This window comes from Rhea americana, unplaced genomic scaffold (assembly GCF_003343005.1).
Source record: "Rhea americana isolate MKP2758 unplaced genomic scaffold, rheAme1 scaffold_813, whole genome shotgun sequence".
NCBI classification, from domain to species: domain Eukaryota; kingdom Metazoa; phylum Chordata; class Aves; order Rheiformes; family Rheidae; genus Rhea; species Rhea americana.
The window spans coordinates 1-18646 of NW_028186994.1; the positions used below are offsets into that span (position 1 = coordinate 1).

The 18646-nt window shown below is 55.8% G+C and overlaps 1 protein-coding gene across 12 annotated transcripts; it reads left to right on the forward strand.

The window, feature by feature from the left end:
- The first annotated feature begins 965 nt into the window (after window positions 1-965).
- Window positions 966-12051, forward strand: LOC146585357 (uncharacterized). Of its 12 annotated transcripts, none has more exons than XM_085323076.1 (8): window positions 2609-3007; window positions 3818-4148; window positions 5316-5628; window positions 5772-5983; window positions 6654-6816; window positions 7562-7672; window positions 8169-8282; window positions 9022-12051. In XM_085323076.1, exons 5-8 carry the CDS (start codon window positions 6759-6761, stop codon window positions 10386-10388), a joined length of 1650 nt encoding a protein of 549 aa, XP_085179202.1. In that variant the 5' UTR covers window positions 2609-3007; window positions 3818-4148; window positions 5316-5628; window positions 5772-5983; window positions 6654-6758; the 3' UTR covers window positions 10389-12051. The 12 variants fall into 12 exon arrangements, with proteins under 12 accessions (XP_085179198.1, XP_085179202.1, XP_085179201.1 ...); XM_085323075.1 differs by having other exon boundaries at window positions 5316-5405; window positions 5509-5983; XM_085323079.1 differs by having other exon boundaries at window positions 2609-2695; window positions 2807-3007; window positions 5316-5983.
- Window positions 12052-18646: the final 6595 nt, after the last annotated feature.

The window sequence follows — 18646 nt, forward strand, 5'->3', positions numbered from 1 at the left end:
GATTCCTCGTGCTTGCTGACGCGCACCCCTCAGCATCCAGGGGAGTCCCTTGTGGCCGGTACCCCCTCCTCGCACACCCTCCCCAAGTGGAGACCCCCAGGATCCCATCCAGGGGGGCTGCCCAGGGCAACGCCTCCCCCTGCACGCTGCTCCCTYGTGCAGACCTGCTGCCTTCCTGTGTCCTCAGGGGCCCCGGGCTCCCTCACACCTTCCCAAAGCAACTCTGGCTAGAAGGCAGGAGGAGCTGCCCAAGGCGGCACCGCTCCAGCAGAAGGTGCTCCGTGGAGCCCCCCGCCTGGGCCCCAGGCCTTCCCTGAGGACACCGCCTTCAGAGCTTAAAAAAGCCACCCCACCACTCCACCCCAAGCAAGGTTGCTCCGGCAGAGGCAAGGAAGAAGACCGAGTCTGTGTATAAGTCACTACAGGGGGCTTTGAGGGACTGAGGGAAGGCGCGAGACGTTTCTCTCACGGCCAGCACCCCCCTCGCCGRCCTAGGCCAGCAGCGAGGCACTTCTCCCCAGCRGCCTTCTGCTCCCTCGCTGCACGCCGCTGGGCAGGAGGCCTCTCCGCGCAGCTYGGCACGCTCCCCGGGCCCCGCRCAGCAGYGCTCCTGCCGCCGCCAGGCCGCCCCGGCTCGACCGGGCCCAGCCCCGCCGCTGCTTCAGCCCCGGGGCTGCCGCCGCCATCTTGCGCCAGGAGCCCCGGGGCTGCCGCCGCCATCTTGCGCCAGGAGCCCCGGGCCAGCACCGCACGACGAGGAGGCAGCTGTGCCGCCAACCGGCGCTCTCGTGCCGGCCGCACCGTGCCCGGCCCCGCCGGGCGGCCTCGGAAGGCGAAGCAGAGCCCCGGAGCTGCCGGAGGGGCGGCTGCGGCGGGGGCAAAAGAGGAGGGGGGGCGGCGGCGGCAGGTAACGGCCCGTCCGCGCGCGCCTCCTCGCCGCACGGGGGCGGCGCTCTCATTGGCTGTGCGCACCCCACGTGATGGCTCGTGGCCCCCCGCAATTGGCTGGCGCCGCGCGGGAAGCGGCTCGCCCGCTGCGCGCGGCGCTGTGGCGGGAGCGGCGGCGCCGGGCGGGGAGCGAGCGGGGAGCGGCCGGCAGCCCGGCGCCCCGCGGGGACGGCTCGGGGGAGCAGCCTGGTAAGGCGCGGAGGTGTTGCGGCGCTTGTGCGTGGCTCGGCGGAGGTGCCGCTTGCCCGCCGGGTGTGCGAGGGCACCTTCTTGCCTGGCCCCCGCCTCTGTGCGTGTGGCACCTTCCCAGCTCGGCCCCTAAACCCTCTGTGCGAGGGCCTGTGCAGGGGTGGAGGCTCTGCGATTCCGCGTGGCAGGTCCGCTCTGCCCCAGATCCCTTTCCCCGAAGGGCGCTTGTCCAGCCCTGGGCTGATACAAASGCAAGGTGAGGGAGAGGCCTCTGGCAGGCTGGGCTTGCTGGCCCTTTCGAGGGCTCCTGCGGGCAGAGCAAGGGATGCAGGGGCTCTTTGTAGTGCTAGGGCAGCTTTGCTCTGTTCTTCCTTCTCCTCCTGTTTTTATACGCTTCTTTTGCGTCATTGGATAGCCATTGCCCTTCTGGAGTGTATTCCCTCTCTTCTCAGATCAGCTCTGTGGGCTGTGGTATGTTAAGGTTTCCCAAGATACGGGTCTTGCGCTTGCTKAGACAGCAGCACTGATCATCTGGTGGCATGTGCTGGAAGAGGAGCTCCCTCCCCAGCCTTTCTGGCTGGTGCTCCAGGCCTTTCCTATAAGAAAGTTTTTGCCATCCAGACCTGTGCCCCTCTGTCCAGCTTTGCATAGGCTGGGCCTCACCATGCTGCCAGGAGCCTTTGATGCTCCAGGCAGTGTCTGGAGCTCTTTGCTAATGGTACTGCAGCCAATGAGAGTTTTGCATGAGCTTTGTGCTCTGCTGAGTTATCTCCAAGTGCTGCAGTTGTTCTCTGGGTAATGTAGCTGACAGAGGCTCCCGTTTACCTCCCTGCTGCTGTCTATATGTTTGGAAAGGGGCTGCGCTGCGAGTCCTGGCTTGTGTCCTCTGCATCTGCAGGTGTACCTCATTGTGAGATGTGGACAGGATGGGTTTCCGTTGTGGCTGTTGGGCATAAATGCTGTCCTTGGGGAAGGGGTTGTGTCCAGCACCTTTGTTCARGACTTCTGTGTGCCCTAACCTGGGGAATAGAGGAACCTGGGTCAGCTAGTGAGATGGCATCGCACAGAGAGTAAACAGACCCCGGCCTGGAGAGACCAGCACTCACAGCATGGGCTCTTTCAGAGGAAGTTCTGGCACAGTTTGGGAGTTTATGTGGGCATGAGGACATCTGGACACAGCTGGACCAGGAGGGTTTAGCCAGACAGACCTAAGCTGAGCTGTGCTGTTTTCAGGGCCAAAAACAGGTCACAGCTTTTCTTTACTAGGCCATAAGCAGCAGAGTATTTTCCCAGCAGGGTTAGGTTAGGAGGCTGGGCTGATATCTGGCTTGTTGTCCCCACATGCCCTCTTGCTGAGTATCTGTCTGGGCTGCCAATGCTAGGAGCACTGGCAGGGGAAGCTGAGCACAGAACAGTGCTGTTGTGGTCCTGCTGGTGGCTGATGATGCAAATCTGTTTCCCCTAGGAGAAGCAGGAGCAGCTGGCAAAATGGCAGCAGGAGCTTGTCTGGAATATGATGAACAAGATCTAGGAACTGGCAGCTCTCAAATGAGCTTCTGTAAGTCCTTGTGGTCTGGATTCAGCTCAGTTATAATCAGTGAACAACCCCACCCTCATTAGGAGAAAACCTGCAAAACCTGCTAGGACCCTACTGCTTCTTTTGCTTCAGCACTCCAGTGGCCAGAGATCTGCCAAGGGAACTGGATTGAGAGAAAAGATGCCAGAAGCCAAAGGGAACTTAATCTGGGCTGTGTGTATGAAGATGATCGGTGACATTCTCGAGGAAGCATTGGATGGGATGAAGTGCCAACCACATAACCAGAGCCTTCCTGTGTCATCTGTACCATGGGCCAACAGGGGGGACCCATAGGTAGCAGGAATGAGCATGTGTCACTTCCACGTCATGCTGAATTGATCTGGCTTAGATTCCCCGAGTAGGGCTCAGCTGCGAGGGAGGCATGTAACAAGTAACACAAAGCTGATGTTTTCTAGGCTACATCTCCATCCCCTTGGCCTGGTTTCTCATGAGGGCAGCTGCTGCTCTGTTCTTGGGGGAGCAGGCTCCGAGCGCAGCACTGATTGCAGAGCTGTGTGGGCTGAGGCAGGACCAAATCCTGTGTGATGCCAGGGAGTGACTGGGGGCCCTGTGAGTGACCAGCCTGTATACCTTGATCCTCGATGGGGTGCCCAGGGCCCTTCCATGGGCACAGGCTGTGGTTTCAGGGATGGGGCCTTCCTGCAGCCAGGCCAGCCCACAGCTCATCTCCTGCTTCCCCATGGTCTTGTGTCTCCAGCAAGGCTTGCACGAGCTGACATACCCTGCTTTTATGTCGCTGGGATCACCCTCCTTTGGGCAGAGCCCCAGCAGCGGTTGGGGATCCAGGCGGTGTACTGCAGCTTGCCAGACCGAGAGGAATGAGAGTAGGACTGTCCTGCAGCCATGGTGCAGTCTCTTGTTGGGCTGGGCATGTGTGCCTCAGGCCCCTCAGCATGGAGTGTGAGGCGAGGAGTTGGTTGGAGGTTGCCTGAGATGTGCAGCAGGGGAGTGGTCATTTTGTGGATTATTTAGAAGAAAAAATACGATTTCTCCCTCCACAAAGTCATGTGACTGCCTTTTAAGATGAGAGTTTTGAAATGGCACAATAGTGATTCTTTCTACTTTGCTAATTGTGCTTTGCAGCTGAGAGGGCATGAAATCCAGTCCCAAAGAAGTGACAGCAGAGACTTTGCAAGTTCTCCTGCTCTTTTCCCTTCTCCCACTCTGTTCTGAGGAGCTGGAGTTCAAGGAGAGGCCTCATCTCTGCTGCATCCCTGATCAGAGCAGGAATGGGGAGAGCAGCCTCAGCAGTGCGTATGGCCGAGCAGAGAGGCTGAGGGCTGCTCCAGGGCCTGTGATGGATTTGCAGCAGCAGTGATGTGAGTCCCAGCTGCCCAGCAGCCCTGCTCTGAAGAGACCTGGAAGGTCAGGGGACAGGACCGGGAGCTGACATCGTGCAAGGAACTGGGATGATGTAAGAGGCCTGAAACTTGACCTTGAGTGTATTGCTATATAGCTTTTAGAGATCTAATTTTTGTTAGATGAAGCACAATTACTGGGGGTGGGAGGCTTGTGTAACTGTCAGAAATAGTAGAACTAAACTTATACAAGAATATAGCCCAGTGACTCACTACACCAATCGATGAGAAACAGCTTGGAGCAGTTCACCAAACAGCAAAGATCAAACACTCTGGAACATGCTCTCCACCTCATACTACTCGCCCGCTGCAGCCCTAAACACAGAAGCACAACTCTGCCTTCGGGGATGCCTGGGTGCAATAGGATAACCAGGCTGTCGAACTCCGCGACCTGACCCAAAATGCTTAGCGCCCTGCTGCCCCCAAAGCTCTGACAATCACAGAAACGGCAAGTAGAACYGGCTGTTTCTGTAACTGCGTGGTGTTGTGTGTGTTAATAATCACACTTAAMCCCCAAAAGGGGCTGCCGGCAGTGCCCGCGGGCAGGCGTGTTCGAGGGTTCGTGGCCTGGGAGGGGCGGCAGAGCAGAGCCGGTCCCCTCCGCTGCCCTGCAGCCGCCCAGGGTGCCGCCCTGGCCGCGGCCCTGTTCTCTCCTGGGAACCCAGCGGCGGCCCGACCGCGGCTCGCCGGGCCGTGCTGGGGGGTGCGCTGCGGCGGCAGGACTACACCTCCCGTGCTGCACCGGCGGCAGCGGCGGGGAGGCCCCGGCGGGCGGACGCAGGCCGTGGCTCTGGGGCCGCCTTTGTCCGCASCGGGATGGCGACGCGGCGCCCGGCACAGGTAGGGCGCAGCAGAGCCGGGCAGCAGTGCGGGGCCCAGCGGTGCGGCGGCGGGTACTGCCTGCTGCCTGGGGGGTCGGGGAGGGAGCGATGCCCAGCTGCTGCCGCCTGCCCCGGCTCTGCCCTCCCGGTCTGCTGTCATTTGCGGGACACTGGGAGTGACAGGCCGTGACAGACCAGGAGCGCCTGGGCAGCGCTGCCAGAGAGGGGACACTGGGTGGGTGGGGAAATCTCCCAGAGCTTGTCGCCACAGGAGCACCCTGGAGGCATTGCTTTTACAGATTGTTCTGGCGTTTGTGCTTATCAGAGGCTGGTTTAGGCACTATAGGGAGCTTACAAAATCATGTTTTTTACTGTTTTTTTTCTTGACTTTGTGCCAAACAGGCAGTCTCTCTAGGGTCATGAGCAAAGCTGTTTAGGTTAGTACATTTATTAATAGTTCTTCAKGTTCCAGGAGAATACATTTGTTGATAGGTAAGTTAACTTCTTTCCCTGATTTATTAATCAAAATATTGTGCTTGGCAGAATTTGTAAAACCATTTGTTTTTGCTGCATCTGTTTGACTGATTTGAGACAGGTATCTTCTGCAGAATCTGGAGCATCCAGCCTCCGTCTTTATAGCTAAATATTTATGCATGCTTCCATCTCGACACTGAGAGCCTGCAACATGGCAGACCCCCATGGCCATTCAAGCAAGGTGGGGGATAGAGCACAGCCAGTGCCTGGCACCATTGCTAATGATAAACTGGCCTGGTTGCTCCTGGCTTATCCTTGCTGATGTTGTGTGTTGTGATAGATTGGTAATCATAGGAATCTCCATGCTCCTGTTATCTTGTAGAGTGACTCTCTATCGACATCCTCAGCGCTTTCAGGAAAGCCACAGAATCTGGGGTTTCTACCAGCTGTGATCTGAGCTTGTGCGATGGTGTAAGAGCGTGAAAAGCTGGTCCTTACGGGACCAGTCAGGTTGAGATGTAGGTTGCTGTTCCCACATCTGCTATGTATGGCAGCTCCAAAGCTGTTTGTGTTGATGACAGCCAAGAATCTCACAGGTACTGCCCCTCCCCCCCCCCCAAAAAAATGCAGGGCCAGTTGCTGCAATCCCTCAAGTCTCCTTTTTTTTTTTTTTTTTTTTAAGGAAGTTTAAATGTAATCTTTCTCTCTCTTCTGTGCTATAGTCCTCCCTTTCCAGTGTAATTTCAGGCTGCCCTTTCCAGTAACCTTCCAGCAGCCTGCTCTGAGTTGCTCTACACCTGGCAATATTGTTGTTGAATCTCTGAGATCTTCCAGGACAGCACCTTCATCAAAATGATACCCTTGTTTCTCCTTTGTTTATCTGCCTTAGATAGAGGAGGGGGGACAGGGGCTTTTCCCTAAGGTTGAAATCTCCCAGGAGCACTTGTGAAAGGTCTCTCCATACTGGCAGCAAGCTAGACCCACATGTAGGGTTTGTGAGGGAGGAGGATTACAGAGAGGAAAAGCTAATTGGAAAGCAAGAGGACCTTAAAGGAGGCCRGGAGGTTTGGGCCAAGAGGTTTGGCTTGGAGAAAAGCTACCTGCTGGGAGAGAGATGGCATATAAGGGCCAGTCTGAGGTGTAATGGGTATAGTGACTGCGTCCTGATATTTGCCTGAGTCTTTTCCAAGGACACGAAGAACAAGGATGGGAGATCCTGTGGGTAAGTGTCTCCAGCTGATGGGCATCGTTCATACGTTTCTGCAGGGTAAGGGGAGGACCCAGCACCTCAGCTCATGCCCTTTCCACAGGAAGTGGTTTAAGAGTTGGCTCTGTTCCTGAGCATGGGCACTGGATTGGATCACAAGCAAAATGAGTTTGAGAGACTCGCTAGCAGAAGTTTGCCTGCTGATAAACTACCTTGGAAAAGGTAATCCAAGCCTTGTGCCGCAGTGCTCTGCCAAGGACTAGAAGTGCTGTGGGAGGTGCAATGCGTTGGGATTAAAGATGCTGATGGAACTGTGTGCTGTAGCTCACAGTAGTATGCAGTTCCAGTTTYGAGTGTTAATCACTAATCTGTCATGATCAAAGTTAAACTTACCTCTGAAAATAAAAGTGGGGAAGAAGGTGAGGCAGATGAGAAAATGCTKCTGCTTTCTGGAAGCTATGTGTCAGGGTTGCTCACACATCATGAGGATACAGATGTGCAGATTACTGGGGGAGCGAGGTTTGACACTGTTTCCTTTAGATGGTGGAAGAGCCAGCTAGGGCTGAGGACCTGCTGTGCGTACTGTGTTGTGCTGCAATTACTGTTCTCTGCTACCTTGTGATAAGAGATTGTTACCTCTGCATCCTTCCCTTGTAGCAGGATGCTCTGAAATCTCTTGCAATGCTCTCAGGATGGCAGCACCCAGCAGTCTTGAGGAGCTGCCTGGTGTCCTGTCTGAACTGCCATGATGCGAAGCAGAGGCAGGATTTCTGCAGAKGTGTTTAGTGAGCAATCTGATTTATTTTGCTCCCTATTCTAGCATTGCCATGGTGCTAAGGTCCAGTTGACTTACTTGAGGTAGTGAGCGGTTGTGTCAGGGACTGAGGGGGTTTGTCCATAGTCACAGACTTTCTCTGCTCCCCACCGGTGTGGCTGCACGTGCTGAGCGGGTTGCTTTCTGTTGCAGATGCCGGTGGCGTTGGAGGATGTGGTCGTCTATTTCTCCCCCGAGGAGTGGGCAGAGYTGACAGGATGGCAGCGGGAGCTGTACCGGGAGGTGATGTTGGAGAACTACAAGGTGGTCACTTCACTGGGTGAGGACTTGTGGAGCTGTAGGATGGGGATTGAGCTGGAATTTACCAAGAGCTGGAATCCCTGAAACTGAAAATCTAGATGGTTTTTATTCTGAATGTTAATTTAGCAGTTCTAATTGTGGGCTTTTACACTGCACATAAGTGGGCCTGGACAGTACCCCAAGGACAGCAGTTCTGGTGTTAAAGGTTGTCCAGGGCCAGGTGAAATGCAGTGGAATAGGCAAGAAAAGGGGAGTGAGATAGGAAAAGTTTTAAGGGCAAAGGACATTGGGTAACAAAACTGCAACCTGGCAGGGGAAGCCTGGCATCTCTTGAGGGGCCAAACAGCAGGATGAAAAAGCAAGAGAAGAGGAACTTAYAATGTGCATGAGTGGGGTGTAGGTGGACAGAGAGCAGAGATGGGGGTGAAGGTGAGGGGGGATAAGCCATCTCAGCAGTGCCAGTGTGAGAGAAGGTTATTCTCTGTCTGCCCTGTGACAGGCTGGCCCTGTGTTAAACCAGAAATCATCTGTAAGATTGAGCGAGAGGAAGAGCCATTCGTGAGAGACCTCCCAGTCCCCAGTGTGTGGAGAAGACACCAGATCTCTTTGCCAGGTGGGTGCCAGGAGAGCCCAAAGGGTTGGCGAGCTGGGGAGAAGGACTTTTAAAAACAGGATAATCCAATTGGTTCTGAAAGGCTCCCGATACTACACTGTGAAGTTTCTTTGTCATACTGTGCTGGAAAAAAAGTGTTACCAGCTCAGCTGAGTCCTTCAGGCAGGAAGTCAGTTGGACTTGGGATGTCTAGAACAGCTTCCAGGGCTGCTGGAAGCAGTAAGGCAGCTACATGGTTATAACTCTGCTCCAGAGCCCATCTCCTAGGTGCTCTGGTACTGCATGTGCTCAGGGTTGGTCAGAGCTTGCTCAGAGCTAGTGAGAAGGATGCAGATGGCAAGAATTGCTCCTCTTGGTGCTCCCATGCCCTGGCTGAGAGCAGGCAGCAGTTGCCACTGGCATTTGTAGCACGTCTGAGTTCCGCAATGTCTCCGAAGCTCTGGGGGGCAGTCAGCAGTGTCTTCCTGGTGGTCGTGTTGTGGGTCAGTGGTGTGAGAACGGGCATTATGATCTAAACAGGCCCCGTTTCTGCAGACAGCTCCATGCTGCAACAGGGACACCTCCGCAATCAGTGGAAGAAAAGGAGCTTTCCTCTAGCAGGAGGCATTTGGATGATTGGAGGCTTTAGCCCTCTGTTCCCCTGAGGGATGCCTCAGGTTGCCATCCCTTTTGGGGAGATCTCTTGAATGTACTGTTTTATTCCCCCTTGAAATAACCTGTGCACTCTCCTCTTCATTAGATGCTGATACCCAGATTAAAAAGGAGGAAGAGGAAGGCCCAGAAACACTGCCAGCAGCTACTGCCTTTCAGAGGAAGTCTGAGCCATGCTTGAAGCGGCGAGGTGGCTCAGCCCGTGGCCGGCTGGGCAAGAGGCRGGGTTGTCCAGCAGTGCGGCCCCGCACCCAGCCCCTCCTGGCTCTCAGGCAGGCAGCCCTGCTCAAAAAAAACCCACCCACATGTCCTGAGTGTGACAAGAGTTTYAAGAGCAACACTGCACTGACCATTCACGAGAGGAGCCACACGGGTGAGCGGCCGTTCAAGTGCCAAGAGTGTGGGAAAGGCTTTCCCTCCAAGGGGGACCTCAAGAGACACCAGAAAACCCACACAGGAAAGACCGAGTCCCCTTCTCTAGGAGCTGCTGTTTGCCTTCCTCCAAAGTTGCTTCTTTCTCGGCCTCAGCATGGCCCTCTGGGACCCAAGAGGCCCTACATGTGCACCCAGTGTGGAAAGAGCTTCAACAAGAGCCGAGACCTCAAGAAGCACCAGCAGACACACACGGCAGAGCGGCCCTTCTCCTGCCTGCAGTGTGGGAGCAGCTTTCGTCTCAAGCAGATCCTGGTGTCGCACCAGAAGGTGCATCGTGGGGAGAAGCCCTTCCGCTGCACAGACTGCGGGAAGCAGTTCAGCCAGAAGCATCACCTGCTGAGCCACCAGCGTGTGCACACGGGCGAGAAACCCTTCACCTGCACGCAGTGCGGCCACCGCTTCAGCCAGAAGCACCACCTGATTAGTCACCAGCGCATCCACACTGGGGAGCGTCCCTTTGTCTGTGCCCAGTGCAGCAAGAGCTTCAAGGACAAAAAGACCCTCATCATCCATGAGAGGATCCACACTGGTGAGAAGCCCTACAAGTGCAATGAGTGTGGCAAGACCTGCAGCCAAAAACAGCATCTGAAGAGCCACCAGCGCATCCACAGTGGCCCACAGGTGCTGGGGGCCTTGGAGACCAGATGGAGAGAGAATGCAGTGGTGTCCTCACAGGGCACACGGGCAGAGGCAAAGCCGTTCCAGTGCTCAGTGTGCGAGAAGAGGTTTCGGGATGAGAGGATCATGCTGGCTCATCAGCGAACCCACGCTGAGCAGAGGCTGCTGAAAAGCATCCCCCGGGTAGGACAGAGCCTGCGACTGGCTTTGCAGCAGAGCTCCCAGCTGGAGCAGGCACATAGCCCCAGCCCACTGCTGTCCGGGGCCAGCCCTCCCCAGAAACTGGCTCACACAGCTCCACAAGGAGCCCTGGCTACCAAGAGACCTTTTGTTTGTGGTAATTGTGGGAAGAGGTTCACCCAAAACAAGTATCTCCGGCTCCATCAGAGGAGTCACACGTGAAGCAGAGAGCAAGTGGCAGGCAGTGTCCTTCACAGCGAGCTCCAGGTGATGCTCAGGCTCCTCCCAAGCCACCCACAGGGACTGCCCAGCCACTTTGCTGGAAACGACTCTCACCTCTCAGCCTCCCCATGAAAAACAGTTCCTTGAAACACAGACTCAAGCTCCTGTCACCTGTGCTCCTTGAGGGACACTCAAAACCCAAATGTTGATTTTTGTCTCCACATTGTTTCCTATGGACAACTCACTTCGCTGCCTCGCTGCTCCATTGGGACCCCGCAGAACAGCTGAAATGGAAGTGGAGTAATTGGGATCATTCCCGATTTTCTGATCAGTCGGCCCTTGCTAGTTTGCACAACTACTTGTGAAATTGCTGAATTTTGCTAGTGAGACAGTAAGCATATGATTGCCCTGTCTAATAGGCAGAGATGCTGTCTTGCAATGAATGTAGCTCATTTATTTGACTGTATAGGTAGTTTTATTTATTGTGTTGTATTAAGAAGCATTCTGAGGTTTGTCTTGTGAAAGTGAAGATGTCTTGGTAACATGAAACCTCACTGTGCTGCTCCCTGTATGATGAGACCTTAATGAAAAGCAGCAAAGTTATGTCTTACTTGCCTAATGCAGTGGGTTCTGCTGTGTGCAGCTGGAGTTCCCCCTTTCCTGGACCTCTGGTATAAAGCTGCCTTTTTCCTGAATAAGCGCTAGCAGTGATTCCTCTTCCCTGTTATGTTCAAGTCACACTGTGGTGATAGCATGCTGCATGAAATAACTGTTAAACCACAACTTGGCTGCTCATGATATAAAAATCATAATACATCCAGAATATTTTATAGGAAAGGAGGGGAGGTGCTTTTTTTTTTTTTAATGGACAGTAAATTAAGTTTCTTGATGCAGATAATAAGCAATAATGGTTACATGGCAATCCGTGGTAAACCGCATGCTGCTTCTCCCAAGAGCTGCTGCTCTTCCACAGCGATGTCTCTTGCGTTTCCTCAGTACAAATGTCCAGAGTGCTCATTTCCTCTCCTCTGAAACTGCTTCCCCTGACAATATGTATTAGGACATGGCAAGAAATCCTGTTCTTTGCAGAAAGCTGAGAGCTCTGTCAGACTCAGAAGTGAAGCAGCAGCTTGAGAGAGCCCATTTGGATGTGTGTGAGGGTTCTCCTATGGTCATCRCTCCCAAGAGGTGCCATCCACACCTTGCCTGAGAACTACTGCTCTTCCAAGCATACAGTAAATTTTTATCAGCAGAGGAGTAATTTAATCGACTTCTCAGGGCAAATCTTAGCTGACCCTTCTTGTCTTTAAATTATGCTCCCCACAAAAACTGCCTCAGGTGTAAGGCTGCAATTTTTGACAGATGAATTTTTATAAACCCCTTACCTAAAGCTATATAACAACATAAAAAAAGTGAGGATATTTCTTCAGAACAAAAACACTTTGTGGAAAGCACAGTTGAAAGAGTTGAGTTGAAGGCATCAAACAACATACTTAGAAGCCCAGAGGAGGACTGTGTAGGTCCATAGAGCTGGAAAAGATCTTCAAACACAGTGACTTGGGGAGGTTCCTGGTCCCCAAAATAATAGACTAGTACAGCTCAACTTCAATGTCGCATGTTGCACAGTTTAAACAACAGAAAAAGATAAATGCTGAAAAATTCATTACTGCCTGAAGTTTTCTGTATATCCTCAAAAACTAGTTGATGTTAGTGGTCATGTAATTTAGAGTCTGAGTCTTAGGTTTGTCTTCAGGTATTCAAAGTCTCTTTGGTATTCTAGGGAAGCAGCAAGAGCTCAAATTATGGAATGATGTGGGATTGCTTCAGTGTCTAGCTGGACAAGTCCAGTGCAGCAAACATTTATGCTCTGGTTTATGGGTCTGTGGTTGTGTCTGTAATTCCTGTTACAGCACTGTCTGCTGATGATAAATTGAGTCCAGAAGCTGAAACTACTGGAGCCTTGAACTGGAGAATAGGCTATTTCACCTATTGCAGGTTCGTCTGGGGCCCCTCTGGCTGGCCAAGCAGCAAAGCCTTGATCAGAAAGAGGATATTGTTTCATGCCTGTGAGGAGGAAAAGCAGAGAGGGCAGACTTAATGTTCTAGCAGCAAACAGGCAGCTTTGGCACCGGTTAGCCAGTCTGATGGAGGTGGAAGCTGGTCTTCCCAGCCTGAGGATAGCAGGTGCCTTGCAACTCCTTGCCCAGGAGTTGCTCCTGTCCTTCTCTCAGCCTGGACAGTCGGACCCACTACCGTACGAGAAACGGGCTGCTTGACACGCAGCAGTTGAGCCTGCTTGAAGATAACCAGCCACTGGCTGCGCTCTGAGAAGCAGTGGGTGCAGAAAAAGTAATCTGGAGTATTCAGGCAACCTCGCTGTGTGCTTGTTTGAGAGAGGGCTAGGGGACTTAACTGGGAGTGCTGGTGGATGACAAGTTGACCATGAGCCAGCAGTGTGGCCAGGAAGGCCAGTGGTGTCCTGGGGTGCATTAGGCGGAGTGTTGCCAGCAGGTCGAGGGAGGTGATCCTGCCCCTCTACTCAGCCCTGGGGAGGCCTCATCTCGAGTACTGCGTCCAGTTCTGGGCTCCCCAGTAAAACAGAGACATGGAGCTACTGGAGAGAGTCCAGTGTAGGGCTACGAAGATGATCAGAGGGCTGGAGCACCTGCCCTACGAGGAACGGCTGTGAGAGCTGGGCCTGTTTAGCCTGGGGAAGAGAAGGCTGAGGGGGGATCTGATCAATGTGTGTAAGTACCTGAAGGGAGGGTGTCGAGGGGACGGGGACAAACTCTTTTCAGTTGTCCCGTGTGACAGGACAAGAGGCAATGGGCAGAAATTGAACCACAGGAAGTTCTGCCTGACCGTGAGGGGGAATTTCTTCCCTGTGAGTGACGGAGCACTGGGACAGGTTGCCCAGAGAGGTTGTGGAGTCTCCTTCTCTGGAGATCTTCAAAGCCTGCCTGGACACAACCCTGTCTACCATGCTGTAGGTGACCCTGCTGAGCGGGGAGGTTGGACTAGATGATCTCCAGAGGTCCCTTCCAACCTTACTGATTCTATGGCTTGGCTGCTGTGCTCCCATTCAGTGCGAGGCCACATTCCAGCGTGATGTGTGTGCGCGTCCAGTGTCACTGCGATACCCAGGGCACATGCTCCAGAACTTGCTCTGCTGTCCCTTGGGACTCTGTGTAGATATCACCAAAAGCGCAGGGTTTTTAAAAAGCCGGACTTGAAGAATGCCTCAGGCTAGGAAGCCAGATGTGTGCTGGCCCGTTTCTTAAAGAAATCTGGCCTGTGGATTTAAACCAGCCACCTCAGCGTTTGTGAGGACAGAGCATGCAGAAGGATGCCAGGGCGGAGCGGTCCGGCGGCTGAGCTGCCCGGTGCTCGTGGTGCTGTGTGGCTGGTGGGGAGGAGCCCAGGGCCCCGTCGGTGAGCGCGACAGCGGCCAAGCCACCACGGGCATTTCGGCTCTGGCGGGCGGGCAGGCGGCTCTGCCACCACGCTTTGTCGGAGCCCTTGATTTCAGCAGATGCTCCGAGTCAAAGCCWCAGCGTTCAGCTCTGAGGAGCAGCGGGGGGATTGGTAGGGGCGATCTGCTCCTTTTGCCTCCTGCTTTGAGAGGGGTCCTGCACATGGCATGGAGTGAAGCGTGTCTGTCTGCAAGGGAGCAGAGCTCCTGCTCGGGGGCATCCTCGGCACAGCCCCCGCTGCCTGTGGGGACTGGAGCAGCTGCACGGCGGGGCCAGCGACAGACTTCAGAGAGGGRAGTTGTAAAGTCAGCCTGGAGGGATGACAGCCCTGCCGAGGTCTTCACATAGGTAAGCGTGTTTTCATTCTCCTGCGTGGGAGCACCGGCAGCCGCTGAGCCCGGTGCGCAGGGTCCGTACACATCGAGGGCTTCCGGATGTGTGGATGTTGGTGCTGGACTGACAGACTGAGGTGACAGATTTTAATGCATGTAGGACTGTGGAATCAGGTCCTTGTTCAGGATCCAAGGGGTCCTTTGGAACACCCTACTTCCCTTTGCACATCGCAGGAAGGTGAACTGACTTAATGCAGTGCCCTCTAACGAAGRAGAGGTGTCTGTGCTGCGTTATAGAAGTGCCGAGATGAGCGGAGGCAACTGCTATGCCTGCCAGCGAAGAAGTAGGTCCCTAAAGCACAAGGAAATGCAGGTGGCATCGGTGTTTCGGAAGAGAGTTGCAGGCGGTCGCCCCGGGGCAGYGCGCCTTCCCTCCCGGGCACTCGCCTCCCCGCGCCGTCTGGGGTCTGGGCAGCCGTGGGGCAATGGCTCGCCAGGCTCGGTCCGTTGCCTGCGGATACCTGCAGCCCCAAACTGCCTTCGGCTGCTGCTGAATGTGCTGTCGTCTCTCCCCTGCACGGGACTGCCCCGTGCCGGAGCGGAGGGCCTGGTGGAGGGGGCTGGAAGCAAGGGGGCAGCCCCAGAGCGGGGAGCGCCATGGGCCCGCGGCCCGGCCGCCTCTTCCGAGCACAGCCGGTCCTTGCGGGAACGCAGGCGGCGGACGCTTACACGTGGCTGCTCTCGACAGGGGTGGTGGGAGAAAGGGGGGGAAAGGCCCCAAAGCCCCGCTCGGGCCCGGCGCAGGGGTGCCGCGGGGGGACGCGGCGCTGCTCGGGCGCCGGGCTGGGTCCAGACCGCGGAGCGCAGGGCGAGCCGGCGAGCGGCGCGTCCCGCCGGGAGGAGGAGGAGGGAGCCGAAGGGGAAGGGGCGATTTCCAAGACACGGAGGCCGCGCTGGGAGCCGCTGCCGGAGCACGCGGGAGCTCTGTGCCCCCGCGAGGGCTCCCGTGCCCGTTGGCTGCCCTCCGCTTGGATCGCCTCTGCTCTGCCTGCTCCGTCCCGTCGCCGCAACGCGGAGGAGCACAGAGTCCTCGAGACGCGTCTGCCTGGGTCGGTGGTCTCAGTTCACCGCCCTGTACATCATGAAATGTCTGTTGCTCTAGCAAACCAGCACGTAAGTAAAAGGAGAGCCTTGATCCCTGTAATTTAGGTGTAAAACCTGGGGGCTCGCGGCAGCACTGACCGATCACCGCTCTGCCTGCTGCTGCCCGTCTCACAAAACCGCCGCTGCGAGGGCCGGGCACAGCGCTCCTCGGCAGCTGCTCACCCCGCAAAGAGCTCGCGGAGAAAGCGCACGCGCTCGCTAGGGTGAGGCTCGCGCGTAACGAACCTTGTCTACCTGCTCCTACGCGGGGAGCGCACGGAGAACCGCCAGCACCGGAGACCTGTACGGAGACTCGGTCCTTGTGACTTAAGCCTCGCGCCTGGGCTGAAGCTCCCCAGTGCACGAGGTCGCGTGCGCTGCTCTGAGTCACGCCGGGGGCAACACGGGGTGCGCGGAGGGGTGGCAGAGCGAGTGGAGAGCTGGGCCACCACCTGCACGGCGAGCCTGAGGACGCTGCGTGCAAGCAAGCGAGCAGCAGCGAGGACCTACGGCAACTAACGCACAAATCCGGCATATCGGCAGGTATTCAGAGGGTTCCCAGGACTCGTGAACCATGAGCCAGGTGTGAAGCTGAGGCAGAAAAGCCAGTGCAGGTGCTGTACCAGGGGAGGATGAAAAGAAGTCACGAGCTGGGGGTTGCAGCCCTTGTGAGCTCCACGGAGGCTGCTGGCAGGATGGGGCCACCCTGCAGTGACTGGACCCTGTGAGGGAGGAAGAATGGAGAATGCTGGAGAACAGGGCGTCGGATTAAGTGGAAGAACCCAGGCAGAGCTGCTTCATGCAGAAAGGAGTAATTGCGTGGAATCAGGCAGGAAAGTGCAGCAAAATCAGTTCAGGAGCTGCTGAGATTTACTCCTGAGGAAAGAGGCGGTGGAAGCTGAGAAAACTGGAAACTGGATTTGAAATCCATTGCAAGGGGACAGGGAACTGGGACAAGGTGGACCTTCCCTGCTCGCCACATCTCCTGGCCCAGACGCGCTGGGTGAAGCTCCACAGCCATCACTGGAGCAGCACCAGAGCCAAGGATGCTCTTGTGCTTCATAACCGCCAACCTCTCCTCCCCATGGGTTTTCTGGTGAGTTATTAAATTAGACTTCTAACGAAAGCTTTTCCCACATTCGCTGCATGTGAAGGAGGTCGTTGCCCAGTGTTTTTGGGGGGAGATGAGGGCTTGGGTTTTCGGAAGAGGGCTGTCCCRCTTTTCAGTGGGTGCTGGCACTTGCTCTCACAAGTGGATCTTCTGGTGCACCTTGAGACAGTGAGTGGAAGAGAAACTCTTCCCACAGTCCATGCAGATGCTCAGCAACACTCGAGTGGATTTTCAAGAAGTCCTCAGCTGTGAAGCTCTTCCCATGCTCTGAGCACGTGAAAGGCCTCTTGCCTGTGTGCATGTGCTGGAGGATCTCGAGATACTTGGCTGTGAAGCCCTTCCCACATTTGGAGCGGGTGAAGAGGCCCTCCCTGGCGGGCGTGCGCTGGTGGATGCGGAGGTAGCCCTTCTGCGTGAAGCTCTCCCCACACTCTGGGCAGGGGAACATCATCTTCCTGGTGTGGCTCTGCTGGTGCATTTTGAGACAGTGTGTGGTGGCAAAGCTCTTCCCACACTCGCTGCAGATGAAGGGCATCCCTTCTGTGGGGATCTTTTGGTGGATCTTGAGGTAGCTCTCGGTGGTGAAGCTCATCCCACACTTGTCGYGGGGCCCTCCCGTTTGTGGGTCCGTGGCCATGCCAGGAAATYGGTCCTGTCCACAAGGCCCCGCTCGCACTCCAGCAGGCCCTGGGGTCTCTCTGCCACGGGGGCTCTTGGGGGCACTGCTCCCCGGGGCTCGCTCCTGTGCACTGCTGCCTGCCGTGCTCCTCTGCAATGGATGGGCAATGTCCCATCCTTTACCTAAATCGTGCAAGTCTCTGCCCTTGGGGTGCCCTCGGGGTGCCGGCAGCAGTTCCCTGGACTAAATACCCTCCGGGTGAACGTGCTTTCTTTTTTAAACTCCAGAATTTCCTGCCGCTCTATCTCACTTGGCATCTCTCCGCTTTTGTGTCGTGCAAGAGGCAAACAGGGAACTGCATGTTTTCTCRCTCTGTACTTTCTACAGCTCCATATTCATCTTTTATTTATCTTCCCCTAAAGTAAATATTTGCAGCCCCTTCTCACACAGAAACCTCTTGTGGCTTGTTAACAGCCCTGCTAAATTCGTCCTCTGCTTTCCGGGGAGGCAGCCCAGAGCTGAAGACAAGGTGGCAGGACAGGGCGATCCCCTGCTCTACATAAACCAGTGCTTGTACACTGTGTTTTTTCCCCCCTTTTCCTTCTTTTCTTACAACCCTGGAGATTCAGCAGATTCCCGCTGCAATCAGCTCGTTTACAAGCCTGTCAACCCTTTGACGCTATCTTCCAGATCTGCAGGGAGGCCCCMACGCTCACTTAGCATCAACTTAACGAGCTGCTTTGTAGGGAAGTTGCCTATTAACGAGAAAGCTGGAACCACCTTATCTTTCGGGTAAAGTCGAGAACAAGTGGTGTGACATTGTTGGGCTATAAAAGCTGGGTCGCTCCCTAGAATTGTTTCTGCTTGGTAACCAAGCAGAAGGTTAAGTTATAACAACAATATAACCATGGTAATAAAATAAATGGTGATGTAAGTTTGATGCAAATCTAAAGGAGTGATCTGGGTAAGCGATGAGACTCAGACACCTAGCGAGTTAACCGTGGAGGAGTTCAAAATCCTTATAAAAGAGTTTTTTTTTTTTTTTTTTAATAAAAAGCAAGATGCAAAGGCGGGTGTGGAGCCCAGCCCTGGGCCCCTTGGGGAATGAGGACCTGTCCCGAGGCCACAGCACTGCCGGCGCGGGGGGGACACCCGGCGCCTCGGTGTCGCCCAGCACGCTGCCGGCAGGGGCGATCCTCGGGTGTGGGGCGCGGGCGGCACGACCTGCCCGCGCAGCGCCGCAGCAGCCCGCTGGGCTCTGCCCTGGGCCCGCAGCGGGCAGGGGGCCAGCACGGCCTTGCCCGGCACGGGGGAGCCCCCGGCGCCAGCCYTCCCTCCCAAAACAGAGCAGAGCTCCGGCCCCGCGGCGTGCCGGCGGGCGAGAGTCCTCGGCGCTGGAGGAGGCGGGGACGGCACCGCGGGCGCCGGGAAACGGGAAAGCCGTCTCCACGGGCTGCGGCCGGGGGCAGCCGGGGAGGGCTCCGCACCGGATCTGCCGGGCGCAACCTGGGCTCGGAGCCCGGCGCGGCGGGTGGCAGTTCGGCATGGCACTCCAGCCGTGTCCCGGGCTGGAGGACGGC